At 36.2% G+C, this 24,422-nt stretch overlaps 1 protein-coding gene across 30 annotated transcripts in view; it reads right to left on the bottom strand.

The window, feature by feature from the left end:
* Positions 1-24,422, bottom strand: part of CLASP2 (cytoplasmic linker associated protein 2) — a 147,491-nt gene that overhangs the window by 33,229 nt on the left and 89,840 nt on the right. For 10 of the 30 annotated variants that reach the window (XM_077178636.1, XM_054649938.2, XM_077178644.1 and 7 more), the window contains 11 exons: positions 22,658-22,713; positions 21,360-21,530; positions 18,054-18,077; positions 15,263-15,280; positions 13,238-13,339; positions 13,075-13,101; positions 10,134-10,160; positions 8,035-8,205; positions 7,017-7,124; positions 3,260-3,322; positions 2,483-2,589 (listed from right to left, as the gene is read on the bottom strand). In XM_077178636.1, the coding sequence (XP_077034751.1) occupies positions 2,483-2,589; positions 3,260-3,322; positions 7,017-7,124; positions 8,035-8,205; positions 10,134-10,160; positions 13,075-13,101; positions 13,238-13,339; positions 15,263-15,280; positions 18,054-18,077; positions 21,360-21,530; positions 22,658-22,713 (874 nt within the window). The remainder of the gene's footprint in view (positions 1-2,482; positions 2,590-3,259; positions 3,323-7,016; positions 7,125-8,034; positions 8,206-10,133; positions 10,161-13,074; positions 13,102-13,237; positions 13,340-15,262; positions 15,281-18,053; positions 18,078-21,359; positions 21,531-22,657; positions 22,714-24,422) is intronic. The other 20 variants (XM_077178662.1, XM_054649947.2, XM_077178677.1 and 17 more) reach the window with 6 other exon arrangements.

Below are 24,422 nucleotides of genomic sequence, written 5' to 3'. Positions count from 1 at the left end.
GTACATGAATCTGAAATGCCAAGGATGGTACTAAAGTAAAAGACAAAAATATGGAATGATTTCCATTATTGCTGCATTTTATATAGCAATATTCAAAAGAGATCTTAGGCAGAAGACTGACACCTCTTTGGCTTCACCACCACTAAAACTGGCCAAGTATTTTTCATAAAACAAAAAAGAGTAACACAACCTGGAATATTTTTGAATTTATATTACATATGACAGGACTCTACATTCTACCTTTTAAAAATACCACTATGAGTGTGAATCTTCAGTCTATGGTAAAACAATAAGAGTGTTTATTACCAGACTTCCATTTACATGGAGCCATTTGTACAGGACAACCTGTACCATTTAGAACATGGCAAGGAACCAGGCATGCAAGTGCTACAATAATAAAATTATGCTCCTCTTGATCCTTCTTTGTAATGTCACACTCTAGTTACAATATACTAACTCATTTTCTTCTAAGATTTCTAGCAGCATCATTTCTCTGAAGAAGCTTTATTGCTTCAACAAAGCAGGACATATTAAAGCCTCATGAGCAGTCATTGGAAACATGATTTTCTCCTCAAGTTCTATTCTTACTAGATAATTTGCCCAGCAAATTTGAAAACTAGGAGGCTGCTAAAAGTACTGAAGATACTCTTTGTGATGCACTTGTGTGGAAAGGACCATAGCACATGCTTTCCAGATATAGCCAGAAAATTTCCATGTTCCATAGATTGTTTTTCTATTGTTCCCTATTCCAAAATCCAGACTGAATTCCAGTTTACAAACCAGCATTAATGCTGAAAACTTTTAGCAAGTTCGTAATAACAGAAAGGGGAAAATGCACTCAACTTCACCATGACTTCTTATGCAAGATTTCACAGATATTCTGATCTGTACGCCAGTGAAGGTACACAAATTTTAAACTAATATGTCAAGAAAGAAGTATTAACTAAGAAAGCAATAAATAGTCATACTAAGAATATGACAGTGTTCTTCAGAATTTGAAATTTTGTTCCTCTCTATTGAGTTATATCTGACTGTAATTTAGAGTCTAATTTGTAGTTTTCTACTAACTTTAAAAATAAGTTTTTCTTAAACAAGAGAAATAACCATTCCTTTAAAGCATTCTGGTAACTAGAAAACAGATACTTACAAGTATTTAATGAGATGCAAATAGCATACAATAATTGATAAAAATGTATCTGATTCATAGCATCAGGACTTTAACCGAGGATTTCAGCTTGCTGATGTAAGTATCAGAACAGCAAAATACATCATAGTGTTCAGTTTGGCTTACAGGGGCAGGAAGGCAGAGGAGCCACAGCCACCTTTTTAAAGAACAATACAGCTTAAGAAAGAGAATAACTGGTTTTAACTTAGTGTAACATTTTGAAAACAAAGGAAAACAAAAACTAAACTTATGAGGTGCTACCTGCTGTGCTGGTTTTGGCTGAGCTAATTTTCCTGACAGTGGCTGGTGTGGGGCTGTGTTCTGGATTTGTGCTGAACACGTTTGATAATATAGAGAGGTTTCCTCATTGCTGAGCAGGGCTCACATGGAGCCGAGACCTTTTCTGCTTTTCCTACTGCCATGCTGGCCAGGAAGCTGGGGGTGGGAATGGGAGAGTGGGAGGAGACACAGCCAGGACAGGTGACCCAAACTGACCAGAGGGACATTCCAGACCATGTGACATCATGCTCAGTATATAAAGTGGGGGGAAGAAGGAGGAAGAGGGGGGTGTTTGGAGTGATGGTGTTTGTCTTTCCAAGTCATTGCTACATGTGATGGGGCCCTGCTCTGCTGGAGATGGCTGAACACCTGCCTGCCCATGGGAAGCGCTGAAACAATTTCTTGTTTGGCTCTGCCTGGGTGCATGGGTTTTGCTTTCCATATTAAAGTGTTTTTATCTCAAGCCACAAGTTTTCTGGCTTTTACCCTCCTGATTTCTGGCTTTTACCCTCCTTTTACCCTGTGGCACCAGTAGTGGGGGAGAGAGAGAGTGGCTGTGTGGGGCTTGGCTGCCCAGCCATCATTTTCTCTCTTCAGCATCCAATTTCACCTGCTGTCAGAGCGAAAAACTTTAAATGGCACCTAGGCTTCTGGTAAGCAGAGGGCTTTGGCTGTCATCATTCCTAGCTCTAACAAACCTTCAACCTATCCTGAAGTTTTTCTGGCTGTTGTGAGAAACTGCTGGTTAGTTCTGCCCACTCAAGTGGGTCCTTAGGCCACTCCAACACAACAGTCCAAGACTGTTTCCTATCTGCCATGAAAAAAAGCACGCTTCTCAAAAGTTAAAGTTGTTTTTTTTCCTGTAGGGAATAAAAATTCTAATACTTGCAGCTCCACCAACTCAGTTTCTTTTTTTTTTTTCCCCACCCCCGAGAAGCCAATAAAACAGTAATTTACAAGTTCTTCTGCATGCTAATGTACAGGAACCAAACACTTGAAGAGCCTGTAACCTACACAAGGTAAGTGTGTGATTCTTACCAAAGCATCTGCTACTGCCTCTTCCACGTCAGAACCTGTGTTCAGGACTCGCATAGCACTGACTGATGACGATAATCTACTCGACTGACTAATTCCAAAGCCAGTACCTGTTACAACAACAAAAAGAAATACAAAGAATTCCATCAGAATAGAAAGCTGGGATGTAAATATCACATTCACTTATAAAAACCCAAGTAGAAGAAAAGCATTTGCTTAGCATTTTTAGTATGTTATGTAGTGGATAAAATAACCATTTCCATTCTGAAGTCTTTAGTGGTACAGACAAAATAAGAATTCAAGTAAAAAGCCAGTCACCTACAAACGTTCTGTTCCAATGTCACATGGAAAAATCCCTATAAAACAATGGTTTTATTTGAAAGAAGTTTTGCTTTTTCAAAAATTAATGTCTTCTTCATTTTGGGTTTTTGTTTTCATTTAGAAAGAAAGCAAATACAATAGGAAGGCTATTGAGACTGTTGATTAGAAAACTACATGCATAAAGAATGCTCTACAAATACTAAAAAAATAAAAAACTAAAAAAAGTTTTTCTGCAAGTAAAAAAATGTTGTTAAGGAAAAAAAGGATTAACATTGGACAATGAGGGTGGAGACAACATCTAGCAACATAAACACATCTATCTGGATTATTAAAACCACAAAACTCAAATTAATATAAATAATGCTTTCTAAAACTGAACTATGAGAATAACCAAGTGGGTGGGAAAAAAAAAATCCAGGATGACTGCACAGATGACAGCAAAGGGTACTCATCCTTCACCTGTGGCCCCATAAGCATCAGGAGCGTAGAGGGCACCAGTGGATCTGGAGTGATGTCTGGAAGCTGCAATAACAGGATTAAATAAACCCTATCTATGACCATGGAATCAAAGTGCTGCAATAGCTGCTCAGGCGAACAAGAGAGTATTTATCAAAAAGATTCAGCTTAAGCACAAGAAACTGAATATTAAACAGAAGCAAAAATCTTCAGAGTAGTTCTTTGATTATACCAAATATGATTATATAGGTTTATGTACACTGGACATTTCATGCATAATTTTTTTTTTAATTTACAAGATTAAGAGCAGGGTAAAAGCAAGTACGTTTAAGTTCAAAGAAGAAAAGGTGCACAGACACACATGCACACACTCACACACAAACAGAATCATCAGAAACAGCTAAAAAGGTATCAGTCCACTGACACTGGTCTTGCACTGTGGACTTAACTAAATTCTGTGTGCTCCAGTCAGAGCCAGAGCTCACATATCAAACAATATCTGCAAAAAGTGCCTCCTGCACGAACCTGCTGTGCTGGCAGCTGACAATTTGTACACACTTGAATTCTTGCCTATGTTGCAGACAACTCAACCTCAGTAAAAACTCACCACTATGAAAATGAAGTTAAAAATACCCAATTATAATTAAAAGCTTAACATAAGCCAACCAATGCAATTAATAATTCACGTACTTACTATTTTATTTAAATGAATAAAATGTGAAGCTGAAACACATGTTAGTAACTACAGCTCATTAAGATTCTTTAAAATTATGGCAACTGGAAACTGGAGATCCTTAAGGATTTCTGAATAAAACTGAGTACCCCACTCCTTATGGAACTTGTATAAAACTGCTTTTTTAGTGATTCACAAGAAGCTGACTCACCATTGCTAGTATTTTCTTTCTTAAAAAAAGCAATTTTTAAATTAAATGTGTTTTTATACAATTCAACTTCTTTCTTCAGCTCACTTAAGTTAGAATTTTATTGCCACATAAATGACAACTTAAACTTGAACCCGACTGTCCACCCACAGAGGCAAAACTCCTAGATAAAATCTTACAATTTAATAAATAACTGTAAAAGCACATATCTTACTCCTTCTGGATATATAAAGTAGCACAAACAGGCAAATCAAATTAATCATCCTTTTCTCTGATTAGCAAAGACCATTCAAGAGTCTGATTTGCATCACGTACAGGTGAACCATGGATCAAACAACATTTTGGGGAGGACCTTTTAACCTGAGTGCACTTCCACAATGATCCTAAGCCCTGTAAAGATCCCAGAAACAACAATGTGTCTTTCCACATTAAGTTCTCCATTCCTTAGATAAGGTACAGTGATGTACTTTATTTCTAACTAATCCTACATGAAGATGTTTGGCTAGGGCATTTTAGTTTGAATTAATGCTTTATGGAATGCTTGGTTCTTCAGAAAGTGCATCTCAGCATGGAAAAGGAGACAGGACTGAGGATGTCACAACAGACATCACAGCAGACAGCTCTTTAAATACAAGCATTAATGGGATAAACCTTCCCCTTACTTTCCATCAATGAATGCTGAAAATTACAGGTTCAACTGAAAACTAAAAATTCAAACTTCAGGCAAGAAACTTGAAATGACTCCTGTCCCTACATACATTTGAAATATGCTGGACAAGTTTTTAAGACAGTGAAAAAAGCCACTATATATAGGGTGAAACGTACCTCATTCCAAAACTTATTTTCAAGAATATTCTTTGTACCCCTCAAACTGCAGAAATTGTCAAGTATTTACTTTTGCTGTTGCATTTTTTTAAAGTATGAATCAAAGTAAGACTTCAAATGGACTCACACTAAGATGAAATGAACGATTTCTTAGCTAAAATATGGACATTATACTAGTCTGATATTTAATACTGACTATATTTAACAAAAGTAGACACTTCTATATAAATTACAAATTGCTTCCTTCTTAATGGCTCTTATCTCCCAGTTTATAACATTATACTGAGATGTGAGATTACATAAACACTTCATACCAATGTATACAGTGAAGCAATTATGCAGCATTTAGGTCATTTTATACCCTAAAGGGGGATAAAATCCATTCTATTTCATTTGTGTTCGTAAGCAAAAATTTCTGTGCTGACAATGAGAGGCAATACAAGTTAGATTCCCCTATTCATCCCCATGGCAAACTGCCTCTAGATACACAGAGCTGAATTTGCCTTATTTCATCTTTCACTTGTACCAACAAAACAATTAATGACATTTTAAATCATTCAAATAAAAAGCCATACTAAAAGAAATCTTCATTTATTCCCATTCCCAGTATAATTTCCTTTTTTTTTTTTAACCAAGGCTGGATTCCTATACATATTACTTTGTATTCTCTGTGCTACCAGACAATTCCACTTATTTCACTAGTACTTGTTTTGATATCTAAATTATAAAACTGAACTACATAAATAAGAATAAAGCCTCCAGTGGCATCTATGCCAAATATCTCATGCTATTGCCTACTACAGACTTCTTAAGATAGCAAGCATCCAACCAATTACAAAATGTAAATCTGGTCTTGCATGCATGTAATTCAAATCAAGCTGTAATGCTGCAAAAGAAGCACCAAGAGTTCTGGAAAACACCCTTGTTTTTAAAAGAATAGAAGGTACGTATGTACTTCAATACAATCTCCCAGCTGTGTTTTAGAAAAAAAATACAGGTTTCCTAATGGACCCTGTGAAACATCTACTTTTAGTATCATTTCCCAATTAAACAGCATCTGGGCAAACTAGCATTAGTTACTGAAACAGCTTTCACTCAATTAATCTGTACTCTCCCAATAAAACCATGGCTGGCAGGAAGCCCTCTAACAGACCACAACATATGTCCAGTGCTAATTAGGAATACAGTAGGGTGCCTCAATTTGAGATAGAAACCAGAGATTTACTATTTTCAGACTATATTTAAAAGCTACTATTATGAAGTCCTTAACTGTAAGCTACACTGAACAAAGCAAATAAGAAGGATATATACTGAAGATTATTTCAGACAAAGGTAACACCAAAAAGAGATCTGTTTCAGATTCAATTGCACATAGTTTAATATTACCAAACAAGCAAAACAAAAACGCAATCAACAAACCCAATATGTAAAAGCACTTTAAGCAAGATTTACTATCAACTTTGTATTAACCTTGCCAAAGATACATGGAGATGGAGAAGGAGATGAAAACCTTCCCTAATCCTTAACCAACATGTTAAGGAAATAATGAACTAATATCCTTATGCCCCATTAACATCTCAGAAACAGACTGATAATCTTGCAAAACCTTGCAATTTGTGTTAGATGAATAAGCTGCTGACTATAGCTGAAGGGACATAATTAAGTGTATTTTCTCCTTACACACTAAAATAATTCATTGACTAGGCAGAAAATTTTGAGCAACAGCTGACCCTGCACTCAAGTACCCAAGCAATGAAAAGAGAAACATGCAATTTCAAAAAAATATCCAAAACCAGGAGCACCTTTTCAAAATGGCATCTGGACACTGCGCATCACAAACCTTTCTAGACTTGGTACTTCCAACTGAGCCTAGCAAAGCCTGTATTTTCCCTGTGTGCAGTCCATTCACACACTGCTCAGTCCTCCATGGGGGTAAGTGGGGGAGAGCCAAAGGAAGGGAGAAGCCGGTGGCCAGCTAGAAGCTAAAGGCAGGAGGCACGGATTCGTTAGGGGGGGCAGGGACAGCCATGCACGACAAGGCTCCGAGTACTTACCCAGGGGCGGGAAAGAGCGGACAGGGCTCGTGTCCCTGCTACTTTCACGGCTGGCCTCCCTGCTGCAGCCCTGACTCACACTAGGCCGAGGAATGCGGCTGCCTCGCGCTAGTATGATTCAGGGTGCAGGAAAACAGCGGCACAAAGGGAGAAGACATAAGAAAAGTTGCAGTTTTAATGCAATTCTGTTCCGCAGTAAGATCAAAGACGCGTTTCTAAGAAAAGACATTGATGATTATGTCGCATTTTAAGTCATAACCTTTTTTACAGACTTTCTTGATTGTGCTGGGTTAGTCTAAGTGTAGTCAGCTCAATGAAATTATATTTTTGCACAGCTTAAAATGGAAATTTACTAACTCTTCACAGAATGGTTGAAAGACCCGTTGGAAAGGATGGAGAAAAAATGAACAACATTGAGTAATGATTCAGAGTTTGTGCTCAAGATGAAGTTAATCAACAGTAGCACCAATGGAAAACTCCACAGCTTTATAAAGAAGGAAAATAAAATTATGCAGCTAAAATAAAAATCAACAATAAAAAGGAAGAAGCATCAATACCATTAAAATCAACAGATGTGTTTCAATAACATTGTTTGCAATAAAGAGTAATTGGATTATTCTGAGGCTGAAGACATGTAACCTTCATTTTAGCATCACAGCATTTACACATGTACGCACACACACACACGGAAGACATGAAGTAATGAAGAACATATTTCCAAAATGGTATTACACTTTCATTCAAAGGATATGGACACTTTGGGTGTGAAGTGAAAAAAAGAGAAGGAAGAAAGGAGGTGAGGAAAAGAACAACTACAACATTCTGACAAGAAAAACCTCAAATTTTAGCTTGAGTTTAAAACTGTCTTGTGTATCGAAAACTAGTCTCAGAAAACAGCCACATTCTGGGATGTATTCTATTTTTTTCATCCACCTATAATTAAACAGCAGCTGTAGATATCCAGCACTTAAAGTAAGAATGGCTATAAAGAAACCAAGAGTTATTTGGTGACTCTTACCTACTGACAACCTAGAAGGACTAGCTTCTCTACTGCATCCCTGACTTCGTGGGATTTTGCTCCGTTTTTGTGCAGCTGCAGGATTCACCAACACTCTCTGAACTCCTGTGTTCATAGTGGAAAGTGTGGTTGTTGTCAAAACTCTTCCAGGAGACCCAGATCTACTGCCAGCTGAAGGTAGAATGAATAAATATTAGCAACACCACAGTGGACAAACAACCATGGTTAAAAAGAAAATAATACCTGAAGTTAGTAGGAAGGTGGTGGCAGACTGAAATGATCAGGAAAAACTTACAAGGTAAAAACATGAAATAGAATGCCTTGGTCCGAGTTCTTACAGTACTGCATACAAGGAAGTTAAAATTATCGATGCAAGGAAGCACTTGACATGGTATTTAGCACTACATGAGCTCAAGAAACCACAATTATTATTTCTGGACTTTGTCAAGAGTTCCACGGTCCCTAAAATGAATGTGTTTTTTTTTTTTAAGCTATGTGCTCTCACTAACCACATTTTCTATTAAAAAAGAAAAGCAAACAAACAAACCTGTTAGAAAGCTAAAGGGAGAAATTTTGAACTAGGATTTCATAACTATCCCAGCTCTTCCAATGCAACCAGAGTTAGAGTTAATTAATGTGATTTTCCTAATATTTGAAATCTTCTCCCTTGCTTTTAAATGCATGGTGTCTTCAAGGACTATTCTGACATTAAATAAAATATGACAGAAGACAGATTACTCATGCACATTTCTGTGGAGGTTACCCCACAAATTACAGAAAATCTTCAATTAGTTCTAAACAAGCTAAAAAATTGACTAGGATATATTTAAGTGTCTTAAATTTCTGTTAATTAAAACCATATAGTACAAAGTACTACAGATGTTCCAGGTACAGTATCACTACCAGAAAAGGTGGTCACTTATCTTTAATTTTGATATTTCAGTTACAGAACATTTAAGTTCTAAGTTTTTAGCAAAGAATTAATTTTTCCCTAGCTGTAACTAATTTATATCACCAGCTGATATTAATATGTTGTTTCCAGCTGTACAATTCAAGAAATATGACCAAATAAAAAGCAAACCAGAATTTCAATCAAAGATTAATTACATACAAATTTGAACCCTTCATTAATCTTTAAAATACAATCAGGTAACTGTATGACCACAGTGATGCTATCAGATTTACAGACAACATGCAACTTTTCAAGTGAATTTCATGGGTTACTTCTTATGAGACATGTGGAAAAAAAGATACAAGTTGACTAAAGCTTGACTATATGGAACAAAACCAAAATCCCAAACAAAGTAAAACATATGCTGGGTGGAAGAGAGAAATCTAAAAAATGTACCATGCATGTACTTTCAGATTCATTGTTTGAATTCAAACTTGAAATGATTATTTAGCAAAATCCTTTTTCCAGACTATGGGCCTATTCAGCAGAAATGATAAATAAAGTATTATGCAGCCTGGAAAAAAACAAGCACAACTTCTATAGCAACAAAAGAATAAACAAGCCTATAAAACTGCTGTTAAGTGCAAAAATTAAGGGTTTGACAGTTTCTTCATATCAGGGTATTTCAACTTAGACCTGATATTACTATGCCGTATTCCTGTTTTGTAACTCTTTAAAACAGTAAAAATATTGTTGAAGGTTTCACTGTGGTGCAGACTTATTTTCTTCAATAGGTCAGAAATCTAAAAAAACTTACTCTTCTCAGAATATCCAGAAGAAATGCAACCACTTGTTCTAATACTTTATTTAATCTTTCTATAGTCAGACCTGCAAAGTGTACCACTGCAGTGTAAACTGAATGCAGCTACAGAGCCTGAAAACAGCAGCACTGGCACACTCTTGTCACTATTACCACTACCAGCAGATCTAGGTGAGCTGAACGATGAAAGAAAGATTACTAAGGCACCACCCCAAAATGACAAACCCTTCCCATCTCTCCTTTCTACATAAGGAGCGCACCCAATTAATTTACGCGCAGCATATGGAAAAAAGCCAGCCAGAATTTCTGCTGAATAGGATCCTTAAATGAGGTATGTCAAACAGGTGATCAAACAATGATGTGTACACAAATTCTGTAGACTCTTACCACCAATGGGGTTAGCAGACTGTGATCCTGAACAAGTGTAAAGGCAGGATTAGGGTAGGGATTTATAATCCATGAAGAGGGAGGGAGCAGAGCAGATTAAAAAATGAATGGCAAATGGAAATAAGAAAGCTTTAGTCATTTCACACAGGAAAAAAAGCCACAAGGGGGTTATGCTAAAGCAGTGCTATTAAGTAGCTTCCACAATTGAAGAATTAAACTCAGATGCTATGTACAAAGCAGATGAAGCAAAGCTGCACAAGCAAATTACAATTCTTCAGCTTTCTAATCAACAACTCAACACTGAAGAATTAAATTTCAATTAAGCATGAAACTGTAGCCTGGATATTACTTGAAAAGAATATTACATTGCCAAAAAGGCTCAAAAAGTTCAACAGCTGAACAAAAATTACACACGAGATCAAAACTTTGTTTTTGAGACACAACAGTAAAGGAACTGAGCTGCAGGTGCGGTGGATGACCAAAACAAAAAAACCAAATTCACAATGGTATAACTGAAAAGACTTGCATAGAATTCTTTGTTTTCCTCTTTTAAAGTAATCTTGAGTACAAAAGGAAGAATTTGTTTCCATTCAGGAATTCTCTGAATGTCAACTGTAACGCAATTTTAGCAGACCCTGTTAAATTACCCGACAACCAAACTGGAAAGAAGAGGAAAAAAATGTAACCATTTTTTTCCATAGGGAAGAATAAAATAATGAGGCATTTACTTTATGCTAATTTAAAAATAGAAGAATAAAGGGCTTTTAAAACCCTAAAAAATGTTTTTTTTGTAAAAGCATTCAAATTTGCAAGTCTTTCATAAAATGATTTTTGAACAAAAGATAGCTGCAACCCAAAAATTAACAAAAGCATCTGTGCTAGAGTGGTTTAAAAAAAAAAAAAAAAAGCTTAAATCTAGTATGCAGCTATTCTCTCATTATATAAGCTGGGGAACTGAAACAATCCCCTGTATGGAAACATTAAGCATCACGCTTCACACAATGCTGTGAAAATTTTCAGTCACATAAAGAAGCATCACCCAAATAGCTGGCATACAGTGCCTGAGAATTCTCCTTTGCCTGTCCATTTGTATTTGCCCTGTTTATCTTCCTTAAAACATCTCAGAATTCTTGTTCTCCCCCACTGACAGGTTATAATGAGCTATTTGAAGCAATCAGTTCTGAACAGAAGTAGTAATAAAAGGCTGTAAAGATGCATTCATGCATTTAATTTTCACACATCATCACATATACTCAGATCTAGTTATCTCAATTTATCTCTTTAGACATTAATACTGTGTAAAAATGTATTTAAAAAACCAACCCTGTCATTATTAGTAGAAAAACTGGAAAGGCCTAATTCTGCTTCTCTGGATATACATTTATTTAATGTTATATGACAGTGATCATCACTAAAGTATTATATTGCTACCTAAATTTATCCCCTTCCCCAGACATTTATCAAACATCTTTTTAACAAATTTACCAAATCTATTCAAAATGCAAAAGTATTTTCAAAAAACTTAATTCCAAATTTCCCTAATACTAATGAAAAACTTGTTCCAGACACTGTTTATAGCTTTTCATAGAAGGGAAAAAGGGATTAGAAGGAACTTTACCTTCCTTCCCTCTTAAATTATTCACATATTCTTTGTTTATGGTACAGTGTTGCAATCTGTAAAACAAGTTTTGCAGAACTTTTGTCCCAATGACTCATTTGAAGGTTCTCATTTCACCAACATTTCTGGGACTAGAGTATTGTCAAAGCCCTTAAGGGAACTTCTTCTACTGAATTTTAGTAGTAGTAGTAGAATTTTAGTAGTAACTCCACTGAATTTTTAGTATGCTACATTTATCTGATCACATTGTTTGAAAGTGTTATTTCAGAAAACCTGCATACACTAGATCAGGTTTGATCCAACTGTACTTGTTGGGAAATTAAATTATGGCAAGTACTCTAACAGGAAAAAAACAGTTACTACCTGCTTTTTTAACTTGTAAAATCATTCTATTTACAACAGATGCAGTCATTGCTATGAAGACAAATGCTTCTGCCATTACACAAATTATTAAAGGGTTTTATTAAAGAAAGTGGGTATGGTTAATGATAGCAAAATAACTGTATTGAAAATTTTAAACCTGGCAAAATTTACTGATTTGACAATTTATACAAGTGGGAAGTTAATTTTAATTTTATTGTGCATCTGTCTTCTTTTCATTAATTTAGTTGCATTTCACTTAATCAGACAAAGATAAGAATCTGAAAATGCTACAGAGCTTAGTCAGAAAATGTCTGTTGGAGACATCAGATGTGTGGACGAATTGCTGTAGGTCAGCCAGAGCCAAGAGTGTGAGGTAATCAGGTCTTTTTAATTAATGACCAAGTGCTTGGCTACATCTGCAGTGGTTACTAAACACACACAGAAAATTACTGTGGATTAGCTGACACATATTAAATTGCTTGTTTTAACCCTTTGACTCAAGACAAGCTCAGTAACTGATTGTAACGTGAGGGGTTAGTATTTTTCCTTCAAAGAGTTAAGTAAAGGCAAGAGCTGAAACACAAAAAAAGGAGTTTGTACCCAAGAGCTACAGCAGTGCTTAGCCTAAAGAAAATGGGCATTTCTAGCTAAAATAAGACTATTTTAAAAATGGAAAATTAGGTCTCTCAGGTAACAATGAGGACACCATTCAGCCTACCCATTCTTCTCTATTACTAGTCCACGTTTATGGCCTTTCATGTTGGGGAAGTCAGAAAAGGGGGGAAAAGAATGTTGAGAAGTTATAATTGAAGACAGAATTTAAGGATAGATTTCACTTCCTGCTACACTATCTAATTTAATTGGCAAACTAAGACCTAACATAGTATTTTGTCCAGAGAAAAACAACATGAATCAGAAAAGCATGCAAATACCACTGACCCAAAACACTGAAAAAAATACCTTCATTTTGGTCTGGCGATGATGAACCTAAGGCACAGAACAACAACTCAGTATGTAGCTTTTTTTTTTTAAATTAACTTTGACTGTAGCCATTGGTCAATGAATATATGCTTAAGAATTTGGCCTCTTTATCAAGTATAACTGATAAACAGAAAATACATACGCTGAGATTGTGACACCACTTTGGTTCTACTCCGTCCTCTGGAATCTGTTTTAGAATTTCCAATACCAACAGAAGGAGTGGAGAGCTTTGATCGTATACGACCTACAAAAGAAAAAGGGCATTAAATCAGTTTTTCACAGTCATGCACAAAGCAGAGCATCAGTAGTATTTACTAATATTTTTAAAGTTTCTGCATATAAAAGAAGCGCAATGTAACTCAACTGGTGACAATTTGCTTGGGATAATTAGTAGAAATTTGAACACCTTGATGAATTTAATAGCTGAGGAAACAAGATATTTCTCCTCTAATGCTACATGTTTCATCAAACAATTTGCACATTACACCTTCAACACCCTGGACTGGATAGCTAGTTCTTCCTTCCAACATATATGTGTTGAGCACATTAAAAAAGGGGACGTTTACTCAATACAATGCAATGCAAACGTTGCTGTATCAGGTACAGTCTTCTCATGATTACTTGAGCTTCTAATTCTACTTTTGCTGTCATAAAACTACAGATTATGAGCTTTCTTCCTAACTTCACTCCTCTTTTTAGAAATCTAAGTAGTAGCTTTTTTATTACTGAAGATTCTACTGTTTTCCTGGCCCCAGTCATACAGACTTCTACAGGATTTCCCAAACCTTCTAGAGCATTTTGCAGACACTAAATACATTCAAGTACTTCTCATGACAACATGATATCAAGAAATACTACTTTCCCCACTAGACAGAAAGGCCAAGCAAGAGACAAATTAAACTAAGTATCTACAAATAAAACAAGATTCACTTTTCCCTAGAATGCCAAACGGCAAATTCTCTTGGACTTGGTCAAACCCTACTGCATTGCTAGCCATGTTCCTTGTAACATCCAGCATATACAAAGAAATTATAGAAGAAAGGAAGATACCAGTTGTCTGAATTATAGCTATCTGAAAGATCATTCATAAAAGAAAATAGTGGTGTTGTATACTACATTTCCCAAGCCAACCTCTCAAACAGCAGCAAAATGAAATCAAAACCAAACTCATGCTAACCATAATTCTTCTAAGCTGCAAGAACAAACGCCAAAAAGTCTGTACAGGGTAGATCTAGCTCAACAAGCTCAACACTTTTAAACACAGCATGATTAAAATATTTCGTAGACATGCTGAGTCAATATTTGATCTAAAAGAATTAAGTACATAGACTGTTATTTAATTCTAGCCTCTTTAGGCTTTCCACAGCAAAATTTGGACATCAACCAAGTTAATATTATTCATCCAAGTAGAGGGAATAGTCACAGATGAGAGTCTATAAGAAGAGAATCAGGATAAAGGAGGTTATTCACTAAAACAATAGGCTTAGCAAGAACAGTTAGATTAACTAGTCCAAACTCTACTAGTTATCCCCGTGCAATGGCAATTGAGAGCTGTGAGACTGCAAGACATGTAACTGCATTCAGAATTTGGCCCAAAACCTAGGAATACAGAGTGCCACTATTTCAATACTATGTTAAAGTATCACCTGGAACCTGTTTCAGTTTTATCAATGTAAAATAAACCAGTTTGTGTCTGTGAGTTAAATGAACTGTTAACTCATTTGGAGACTCTACATCCATTCACTAATGGCAGGTTTAAATGCTAATAACAGATAGAAAATTAGCTTCCAAGTCTCACAGAGATGAGTAATAGTAGCACCTGCTTCCCAGAGCATGAACATACTTGATGAAATATTCTGTGACAAGATTTGCTTTAAAAAATGAACGCAAAATTATAAAGCCCCTGTATTTTCACAGTAGAAATGTTAAGCAATGGTACTTAAGACTGCAGATGAGTAATTGAGAATTAAAATAAAAGCAAAAGAATTTTAAAAATAGTATATAATAACCAAGTATTAGATGCATAAGCTGTTAGCCCATAAGCCCATATCTGTTATGAACCTCCACAATGCCCGAGAAACACCAAGTTCTACTTTTAAAGCTCCATTTGTATCAATGAAAATACGAAGCTGAAAATATTAGCTAGTCTAACGAAATAGTTTCTTACCATCTTCAGAAGCTGTTCCTAAACAGAAAAAATAATAAAATACATGATATTCCAAACAATACTATGTCTTTGAATTTTCTTTTTGAGATTAATCTTGGGAATCTTGACAAATTTTATCAAGTCAAGAGAGCTAAAGCTTTTATGTTGCAATTCCATAACTGAACTGAAGTAAAATAATCAAGAAAATATCCATACTACACTGAGAGCAATTTACAAGAGCAAAATGCACATCACTGCCTTTCAAAACACAAAAAGTTCAATAGAAGAAAATTACATCTATGAGATCAGTCAAAAAATTACATATACAGATCAAAACAGACATTAAAAATACTGTAAAGCAAGCTCTTCTGAAAATATGAAACATACTGTTATACATAACCTCAGAGAAAAACACAGAGACAGTGTTTCCCACACTGGACAGTGATAATTTGACAGGAACTGCCAGCAAGAAGGATTCCTCTGAATTAAGCCTGTGATTACTCTGAAGATACACATGCACAAGATCAAGTCTTGCTCAGAGATATGGAAGGAATATGAGCTTGCTGAAATCAGATCACACTTGGACAAGTATGCTGAGCCTAACAAGGCTTGATTTTTGATAATGTGAGAGTCAGACAAGCCTTTCTCCCATCAGTACCAGGAACTGATGGGACCCTGCTTCATCAGCAGTCCTTCCTCCAAGTTCCTCTGAAACAGATCTTATTACACAATAAAATGCATACTAGTAATGATAAAAATGGGACATGGTCCTAAAAAAAAAAATCAAAGGATACTTCCATTTTTATTTTCACTCTCTATCATTTTTGCCTTTCAAGAGAACGACAATGATGAAATCATTGTGTGTCTTTGGCTAGCCTGAACTCAGTCAGATTTGCTGGGAAACTTTCCTCATGTTACAATATCTTCACAGAGCTATTTTTAAAAACTCCCTCTAAAAAACTAGTTCAGTGTATATTTCAATGCTTCTTCTTCACAAAAATCAGTTACAGTAATCTGTAGGTAGGAGTGCCTCTAAGTACCAAGATAAAATTTGCCAGTTTGCAAAAACTCAAAACCAAACAAAAAACCAAACCCCTCAAACCCTGAGCTACCTCTCCAAATCCAACAGTCTTGGAGAGATGGATCCTGGAAGGCAGATCCTATGCAACAACTAAGACTGCCTAAGAGATTCCTAAAAGCTCTTAAAAGGGGTGGTTCTGTTTCTCGTTCCTCTCAGCCTTGTGCTACCACCGGTCTGCATGGCTAAAGGTTCACTGGCAGCTCCAAAAGCTAAATAACAGAGTATTAGTCACTTTTATGAAATCAGTTTCATGGAATTTGTTCACCTACAGTCATCAATAATGGACTATCACAAGGTGCTAGCAAAACAAGAGATAAAAATACGTGGACAAGGTTAGTGGGCACAGGAAAAATTATTAATTCCTCCTGGTGATGGTTAGATCACAACAGCTGTATCATACAACTACAGCTGGACAGCTGAGCTGTTTTCATTCCATCTTGCAGATCATATCTAGAGATAGCTTCTAGAACAAAACCCCAACCTATTAACTCTGATCAATTGTAAAGCGCTTCCCTTGCTGTTTTAAACAAAAATGTGCAACATATCATTAGTTGTGACTTCTGGAAAGAACAAAAGAAAAAGCCTACATGGCCCTAAGAAGATTTATTTCTGGTGACAATGTCCAAAGCTAATGATTTGCTATAAATAACAGCTATAAACAAACAGCTATAAATAAAGCCTACTATATGTAGCCTAAGTAAATGTAATGTGGAAATAAGCAATAGAGATTCCACTTTCCTGTAAAAATGCTCCTCATTTTATTAAACTAGTCTTGATATCTTCAGTGCTCAAAACCAGCTCCAATTCTTTCAAGAAGTATCTGTTTTGAAATTATCCAGGATTCTGGTTTAGAGATCTACTTTCATACTCTTTTAATTTCTGTGAGATACAATTGCTTCCAATAAGCTACTAATTCTTCCAAACATGCACAGTTAATAAATACATCACACAAAATATTAAGCAAGCAGCAAACTTATTAAGGGCTTGTTAAGTCCTCCCAAGCAACAAATTAGAACTACAATCACCAAGCAGCAGGCTGGGGCTGTCACTTTATTATATGAGAAGCATTATTTGCACACACCTGAAACAGACAATTGCTATGAGAAGCTTGATGCTCAACTGTTTTGCAGTCCGTCTACGTGTTTGTAACAGAGTGAATTAAGAAAAAGCAAGTGCTAAAACTTAGGTGGGATACTTGATAAGCTATTTTAATAGGTAGGTCTTCTTCACAAATGATTCTTTAATAGAATTACATTTTACTACAGAATTTACAGGCACTTAAAACTATGTAGGAAGCCTAGATTTTGACAGAGGAGACTTTTTTGGTTTTTGCTTTATTTCATACTTAAGTGGACAAGCATGTTCTGCTCTCCCACTGCTGTTCTGCTAAGTCAAAAAAATTGACTTCACATGTAAAACTATGGAATCAGCTGGAATTAGATTAATTTCAAAAGCATGTATTTAACTAGTTGAAATCAGCATGTAACCATTAAAAAACTGCTCTGTAATTAACAGAGCTTCTTTTAAAAAAGAGGGGTAATGTCACAGATCAAACATTCACGAAATTGACAGCAATAACACATAAGACATCAAGATTACACAGGAGTTAATGGAAACAGCATAGTAATTTGTTAATGAACAGACAATTATATTAAACATCAATACTTTTACATAAAAGACACTTTATTAGATATTTAATAGAATTAGAGGACAGACTAAATAATTTCTTACCATCCATCTTGTCAGAAGTATCCTCTTTGTTGAAAAAGCAGGCAAAGAAACATGGAAAACTTAGTGTGTTAGAATAAAGGTGTTCACAGCAGAGTCATAAAACATTAATTGAGGAAAATACATTAATATTAAATACAGCAGACATGTTTATCTAATTAATGCATGTATAAGCTACCTTAAGCAAAGTTGGTTTTGCCCAGTGTAAGGTACAAAATTACAAAATAGAGTACAAGTACCCTGCACAGTGATATTGATTCTGTATTTCCCAAATTTGAGAAAACCCTTACACTAAAACATTTAGAAATGGTTTCATTCTTGGTGTAAACAGTTACTGAAGCATCAGTACATATTTATATCATTACTGAACCACATATTTATATTTCTTATGAAATTTGCTTCTGAGCATGAAGCCCCACCTGGGGTAAGGGACAGGATGGGAAAAAACTGCACAATTAAGACAGAGGACAAATGAGAGAAAGTTTCACTCTGTTTTAAAAGTATTAAATATTTACCAGTTCAGCTGGAAGGTAGGGCATAAATATTCTGACAGTAACAATCAAAATTAAAATATTTAGCACAAGACATGTATAATTACAGCTCAGGCCTCCTCAACAAGGACATTAATACTTAAGGATGTGAAAGATAGTCAACATTTAAAATAACTAGAGAGTATCCTCCTGCTTCCAGCGTAGTCTTTTAATAAATCATAAATAAGCAAGAGTTCTTGTATTAATAATGAAAAAGGAAGAGATGGGTTAACACAACTATGGATTACTAGGCTTATAAGCTTCTGGCCTTCTGAGGCTTTAAATTTGGTAGCTGTGTAAGCAAAAGGTGGATGTTTCTCTGCAAGCCAGGCTGAAAATAAATTCAAGCTCTAGGACACAATGTCATTTATTTTGGTATTGACAGCAACACCTAAAGGAAGTGGAAAGCATTACAGAAATAAAGTAACACTGCCTGGGCCTTTTCAGATCATGGTCAGCATTGGCTTGATAGTTCTGTCATTTAACTTTCCATATCTGGGCTACTATAAATAAATCCCCTAAAATGGACAGAAGAAAGAACTTTACAAATTAGCCCATCATCTGAAACATGGCACTTGCTTGGATTTGCACTCCATTAATTTAAAGGTTACCTTTTGAAAACTAAGAGTAAACAATATTTTGAAGCTAATCCACAACAAACAACAGTCACACTGTCTACATGGTATGTATCCTTCAAATTACCTTACCACAGTCAAAAAACTGTCAGGAGATTGAGCCAAGATCAGTCAAGCAGTACAGCTTTTATGTGACTGCAAACAAACCTTGGTCTCCTTGACTACCACTGCCCTTTCACTGTCTGCACTAGGATTTAACTTTCACTGTACTTTGCCAGTATTACGTTATTTTGCCATTTCAAATGACATCACACTGTTCTCCACAAGTGATTGCATTTGCTAGAAAGGTAGAGCTTTCCAGCAACTCAAATCCTTCAAATGAATAGGACCTGGATTTATTGCTTACTATTCCTCTCCCCCAATTCTCACTCATCCAATCATTAAATTACAAAGAGAATAAGCTATTTCTTTTACTTTCCTGCTAAATCCACCACTGTTTACTTCACTGGAAACCTCTGTGCCCTTCTCAACCCTTGCTTACAAAATTCCTGGCATGAATCAGATATTGCTTTAAAAGTTGTAAAAGCAAACCAATAGTCCAATCAAGAGATAATTTTCTGTGAAAGTCTTAAGACAATATAGTCCCTTCATTTGAGCAGCACAAAGAAGACATTACCAGAGCAGGATCTCTCTCTTTGTTTTCCATTTGACTTTTCTTTTCCCTCTGTCATCATGCTCTGCATCACTTTTACTTTGAATGCCAGCTTTGTCTAAGGTTCAAAATATGTTTTATTGCACATCAAAACACTCCACAGGCAATACTCTGATCTTGGAAAATAATCATTACGCATATTTCAGGCTTTTAGGCACTAAGTGAGGAGGAACTGATAGTTCCAGAATTATAAAATGGTTTGAGTTGGAAGGGACCTTAAAGACCACCAAGTTCCAACCCCCTTACTGTGGACAGGAATACCTTGCACTGGAGTGGTTGCTCCAAGCCTAGTGTTGAAGACTGTCAGGGATGGGGCATCCATCATTTCCCTGAGGAACCACCAGTGTATCCCCTCCACCAAGCAGCCTCATGTCGGTGTCCACCTGCGACCCAGGAGGTTCTGCTGCCCCCTCTGTGGGCACCAGAGGGAGCCCACATCCAAAACTGCTATTGCAAGTACCAAGTACTCCTTTTAGTTCAGGATTGCTCACTCTTTAAATAAACACTAAAATCAATGCCATTTCACAGCACTTCAAGCGGACCTTGATGACAAAAAGAATCAACTAATTTTAGGTAGCTTTTTATTTAAGTTCTGATTTTAAAAAGCACAACTAAAACCTTTGCAAACCACAGCCTACATGTATGTTAACACCTGCCCAAACACAATGCAAATCAGAACTATACAGTTTCTTTGCCTCTTGTGATCACCTATGGCCATACTAACATGTCTTTCCTTAGTGGTCTAGGAGGCACAGAAGCTAAGAAAAAAACAGTTTTGTGAACACTGAACCTCTCTTTCCCTACTGTTATCCCTATAGCACCAATAAGCTAAAAAAATTTAGAACAAAAATATGTTCATAGTCCTTTACCATTGCCACTTAGTGGATGTTCTAGCATCTACACCACCCCCATTACAATTATAAAATACTTTTCTGCACTGTTACCACTTGTAGCACTTCCTATGTCTAATAGCAAATACCAATGGAGACTGTCAGCTAGGTAAAGCATACACATAGTTCCATCAATGCCCTTAGGAAGAAATTATGAACTCAATGTAGTAAGTTATTGTGTAAAACACTTCTCTATTTCATGAAGAAGCTATCTCTTTAGCACTCCTTAGAATACCTGAAGACCTGAGAAAAATGGAAAAACAAGGGCTCTCACACTCATTTCCTTGTTACTTTTATGAACAAAAAAAGGCACGATCACCATGTGCTGTTAAGTAAAGGTACCACTCCTTCCAACACCTAATTCTAGATGAAGACATTCAGAGAGCATAGTATGGACACACTCTTTGCATTGGCATTCTTCCAGCACAATAAAGCACGTAGGAAAGTTTGTGACTTACATCAGAACACCTGCTCTTTTGCCACACTCCAGTGCTACAACAACGATGACTGCTTTTCAAACACTGGAGTATTGCACTGTAACTTTTTGATCAAGAAAATCCCAAAGACCTCTGGGAGCAGCACAGCAGAGGTGCTCCCCTTACCTAGGGAGGCGTAGGAGCCCGGGGGCAGCCCGGCTGCTGAGAGGCGCCCGGCTCCAGCTGTCTGCCCAGCAGCATGGCGCGCCTTGGCGCCCGCCGCAGCGTTCACGTCGATGTCACTGCGAGACCTCTGCAGGGTGCCCGGGCTTGGGACGCCCTTGCTGCTGCCTGGAACTACCAGAAAAGGGGGGGGAAAAAAAACCAAACAAGGAGTTGATATTGAATAAAATGAATGACAATTAAGAGGGTAACATCATCTACTACCGCACTGTGCTTTTATGAAAGCATGAAAAACACTGTAAAACTAGTATTAAACCAAAAGTTACTGAGATTAAAAAGCAAACTAGACCTGGTCTTGCCATGAATTGCATATAGAAACAGTTTGTGTGTCGGTAGTATTTATCTTCATTCAGCATGAAATTTTAGCATTATTTAATGCAAACTGTCTGCTCCCACCCTAGCACAAATGACATAATTCTCAACCTTCGTGTGATTTATTATGTTATGGAATGATTCACAAATGTAACAATTCACATCCTTCCTTGAGACACTGAAAGAAGAAAAATATTCCCACACTTCAGCTAAGGTAAGCTGAATGCATATTCTGAAATGTTTTAAAGAGTATAATCTTTAGTATTTTCGTGTTCACTTCCTATTATTTACTGAATTTTAACTATTCACTTAATTTAACCACTGTTTTAGGTCTTCTAAACTTGACTCCCCTTATCAGTTTCATTCCATTCATTTCATTACATGCCATTTGCAAAAAGCTGCTCAATGATTTACTCTTAAAGAGTTACTAAGACATTATGGGAAAAGACACTGAAGTTATTAAATTCCAAAAACTAAACACATAATTAAACTCTTTGAATTACAAATATGCCATTTGGCTGCTGTTCTTTATTTATTTATTTAGAAAGAGCAAGAGCAATATGGGAACAGATGAAAGAGACAGTGAGTCTTTAATTTCTAATTGCCATAAGCCTAACCATGAACACACCAAAGAATAGTATTTTGTTTCTTTGAGAATGACTGTTCCATGACAAAACTCCAGGACAGAGGATCAATGAATTCAAAATTCATAGTAAGTTATGTCTTATAATTGAAACAACTGAAACTACATAAAATGTGAAGTAAGTGTGAGGCAATCTGAGCTCCAGGTACAGTTTGTAGTGACACCATACCATATTTATCTTAGAAACAGGGTAAATGCTGATAGTCAATTTTTAAGCTGCATTATAGAACTTTTAATTCAAAGAACATGAAGAACTATGCAGTGCACAAAATTACCACCACCTTACCTCTGCCTGCAAGACTTGCTGGGCTGGCTGCAGACCATTTAGATGACAGAGGCCGACTGAAAAAAGTCAATAAATCCAGTAAGTCTCATGTATCAGATGCAAGAGTAAAAAATAAGAGAGAGAAAAACAAAAATATTTCTGTTCTGTTCTCCCCTTCAACTTTCTCAGCGTATTTTTTAGATAAATACTTGAAACAGAAAATGATAAGAAAATCAGAATTATCTTTTCCCTTATATTTTATAAAACTACATCCTTATCACAAAGCACTAATCCTCCAGCTACTGACAGGTACACTTTGCTAACAAAGTTCAGGCATTCCAGACTAGGTCAGAGAAACATTTAAGGTGGTCAGTACAAGGTTTTAACCACAGGGCTGATATTACACATCAGCCATCAAATAAGAACAGTGGGAGCTACCCAAAAAGCTTTATTTGTGAAAGACATGTGAAGTGGTGTCTGCAGTAACAAGAAAAACTGGTGTCCAACTCATAAGCCTCCTCCAGTCCCAGGTGTCTCAAGAATCAAGTTATAAATTAAAAAAGGAAATGCTGATGCTTCCAAGCAGCTAGACTCCATTTCCCCTGTTGGAATGTAGAGGCTCCCATAACTTATAAAAGGAGAAAAATCCCATGTATTTTCCTCTATGTTTTGTCTTCATTTTGTTCCCACTGCAAAAACAAGTAGTCACTGAAGCACAATCTTCCAGTCTAGCCAAGTTTAATTGTGAGCCCATCCTTTGGCCTGTTTGGAAGGGTAAAATGCAGCTGGAGAGACCAGGGAAATGAAAAGGACTCGTAGAAGAAAACATAATAGCATATTCATTGGATAATATTCATTGATTAAATATCTGATGGGGAAAGTTTGTATTTGATGAAATAGTTGAGTATTTCATCAGCAGTCAAATTTCAAGCTGAGTCAGTGTCTCAGCTTTAGTAAAAATAATTCCTTTAATTTTAAACCTAGAAGAGATTAATTTTAAACCAAAGAGATGCCTCATTCTGTGGATTTATCCCAGTTATTAACTCAGGTGCTCAGCAGTAATATAAAGGTCAGCACCATAACCTAAATCCTCACAGAAGAATATGTGTTTGCAGCTTGCTCTGAATAAACCTGCTTTTCTGACATGACTAACTAGTGTTTTGAAGGTACTTTGCCTCAAGTAAGGTAAGGAGGCTGAAGTAGAGCTCCTGACCTTACAACTTGCTCCAAACAGAAGTCCCAGGCAACTGCCACAATCTATTGCAATTGACATTTTATGTAAACAGTTTCATACAGGTAGGCAGAAGTCACTACATTTCTCTCTCATTCCTCCATCTTCTCTAAAACAATTCTGGATTAATGACCTGTATGAGATGTAAGTTCAGAAGGTCAAAAATCACAGAGGATCTGAATTCTAGGAAATCATACCCATATTTCCTAATTTAGCCTATAAAGGGGGAATTCAGCATTCACTACACTAAAAGCCAGAAATAAAATTTTGGGTAACAAACATCCATCTGAATGCAAAGTTTGAAATAAATCAATTAAAATGTCATTAAATTCCAATATCATCACCTCTTCTGTTAATTTCTTATTTTACCCCTCACTTCCTGTACTGTAACACTTACACATCTTGCAACATGGGAAGCAACATTTGAAGATTTAAGGGTATTTTAAGATTCTAATTTCCCTGCAATTTAGTTTTTAACAATATATTACCAGTAACTCATTAACAGCACTTTTATTTTCAGATGGGGAACACAGATTAATTTAAACAAGAATATTT

The sequence above is a fragment of the Agelaius phoeniceus genome, chromosome 1 (genome assembly GCF_051311805.1).
Source record: "Agelaius phoeniceus isolate bAgePho1 chromosome 1, bAgePho1.hap1, whole genome shotgun sequence".
NCBI classification, from domain to species: Eukaryota; Metazoa; Chordata; class Aves; order Passeriformes; family Icteridae; genus Agelaius; species Agelaius phoeniceus.
This window is presented reverse-complemented; position numbering and strand designations above follow the sequence as displayed.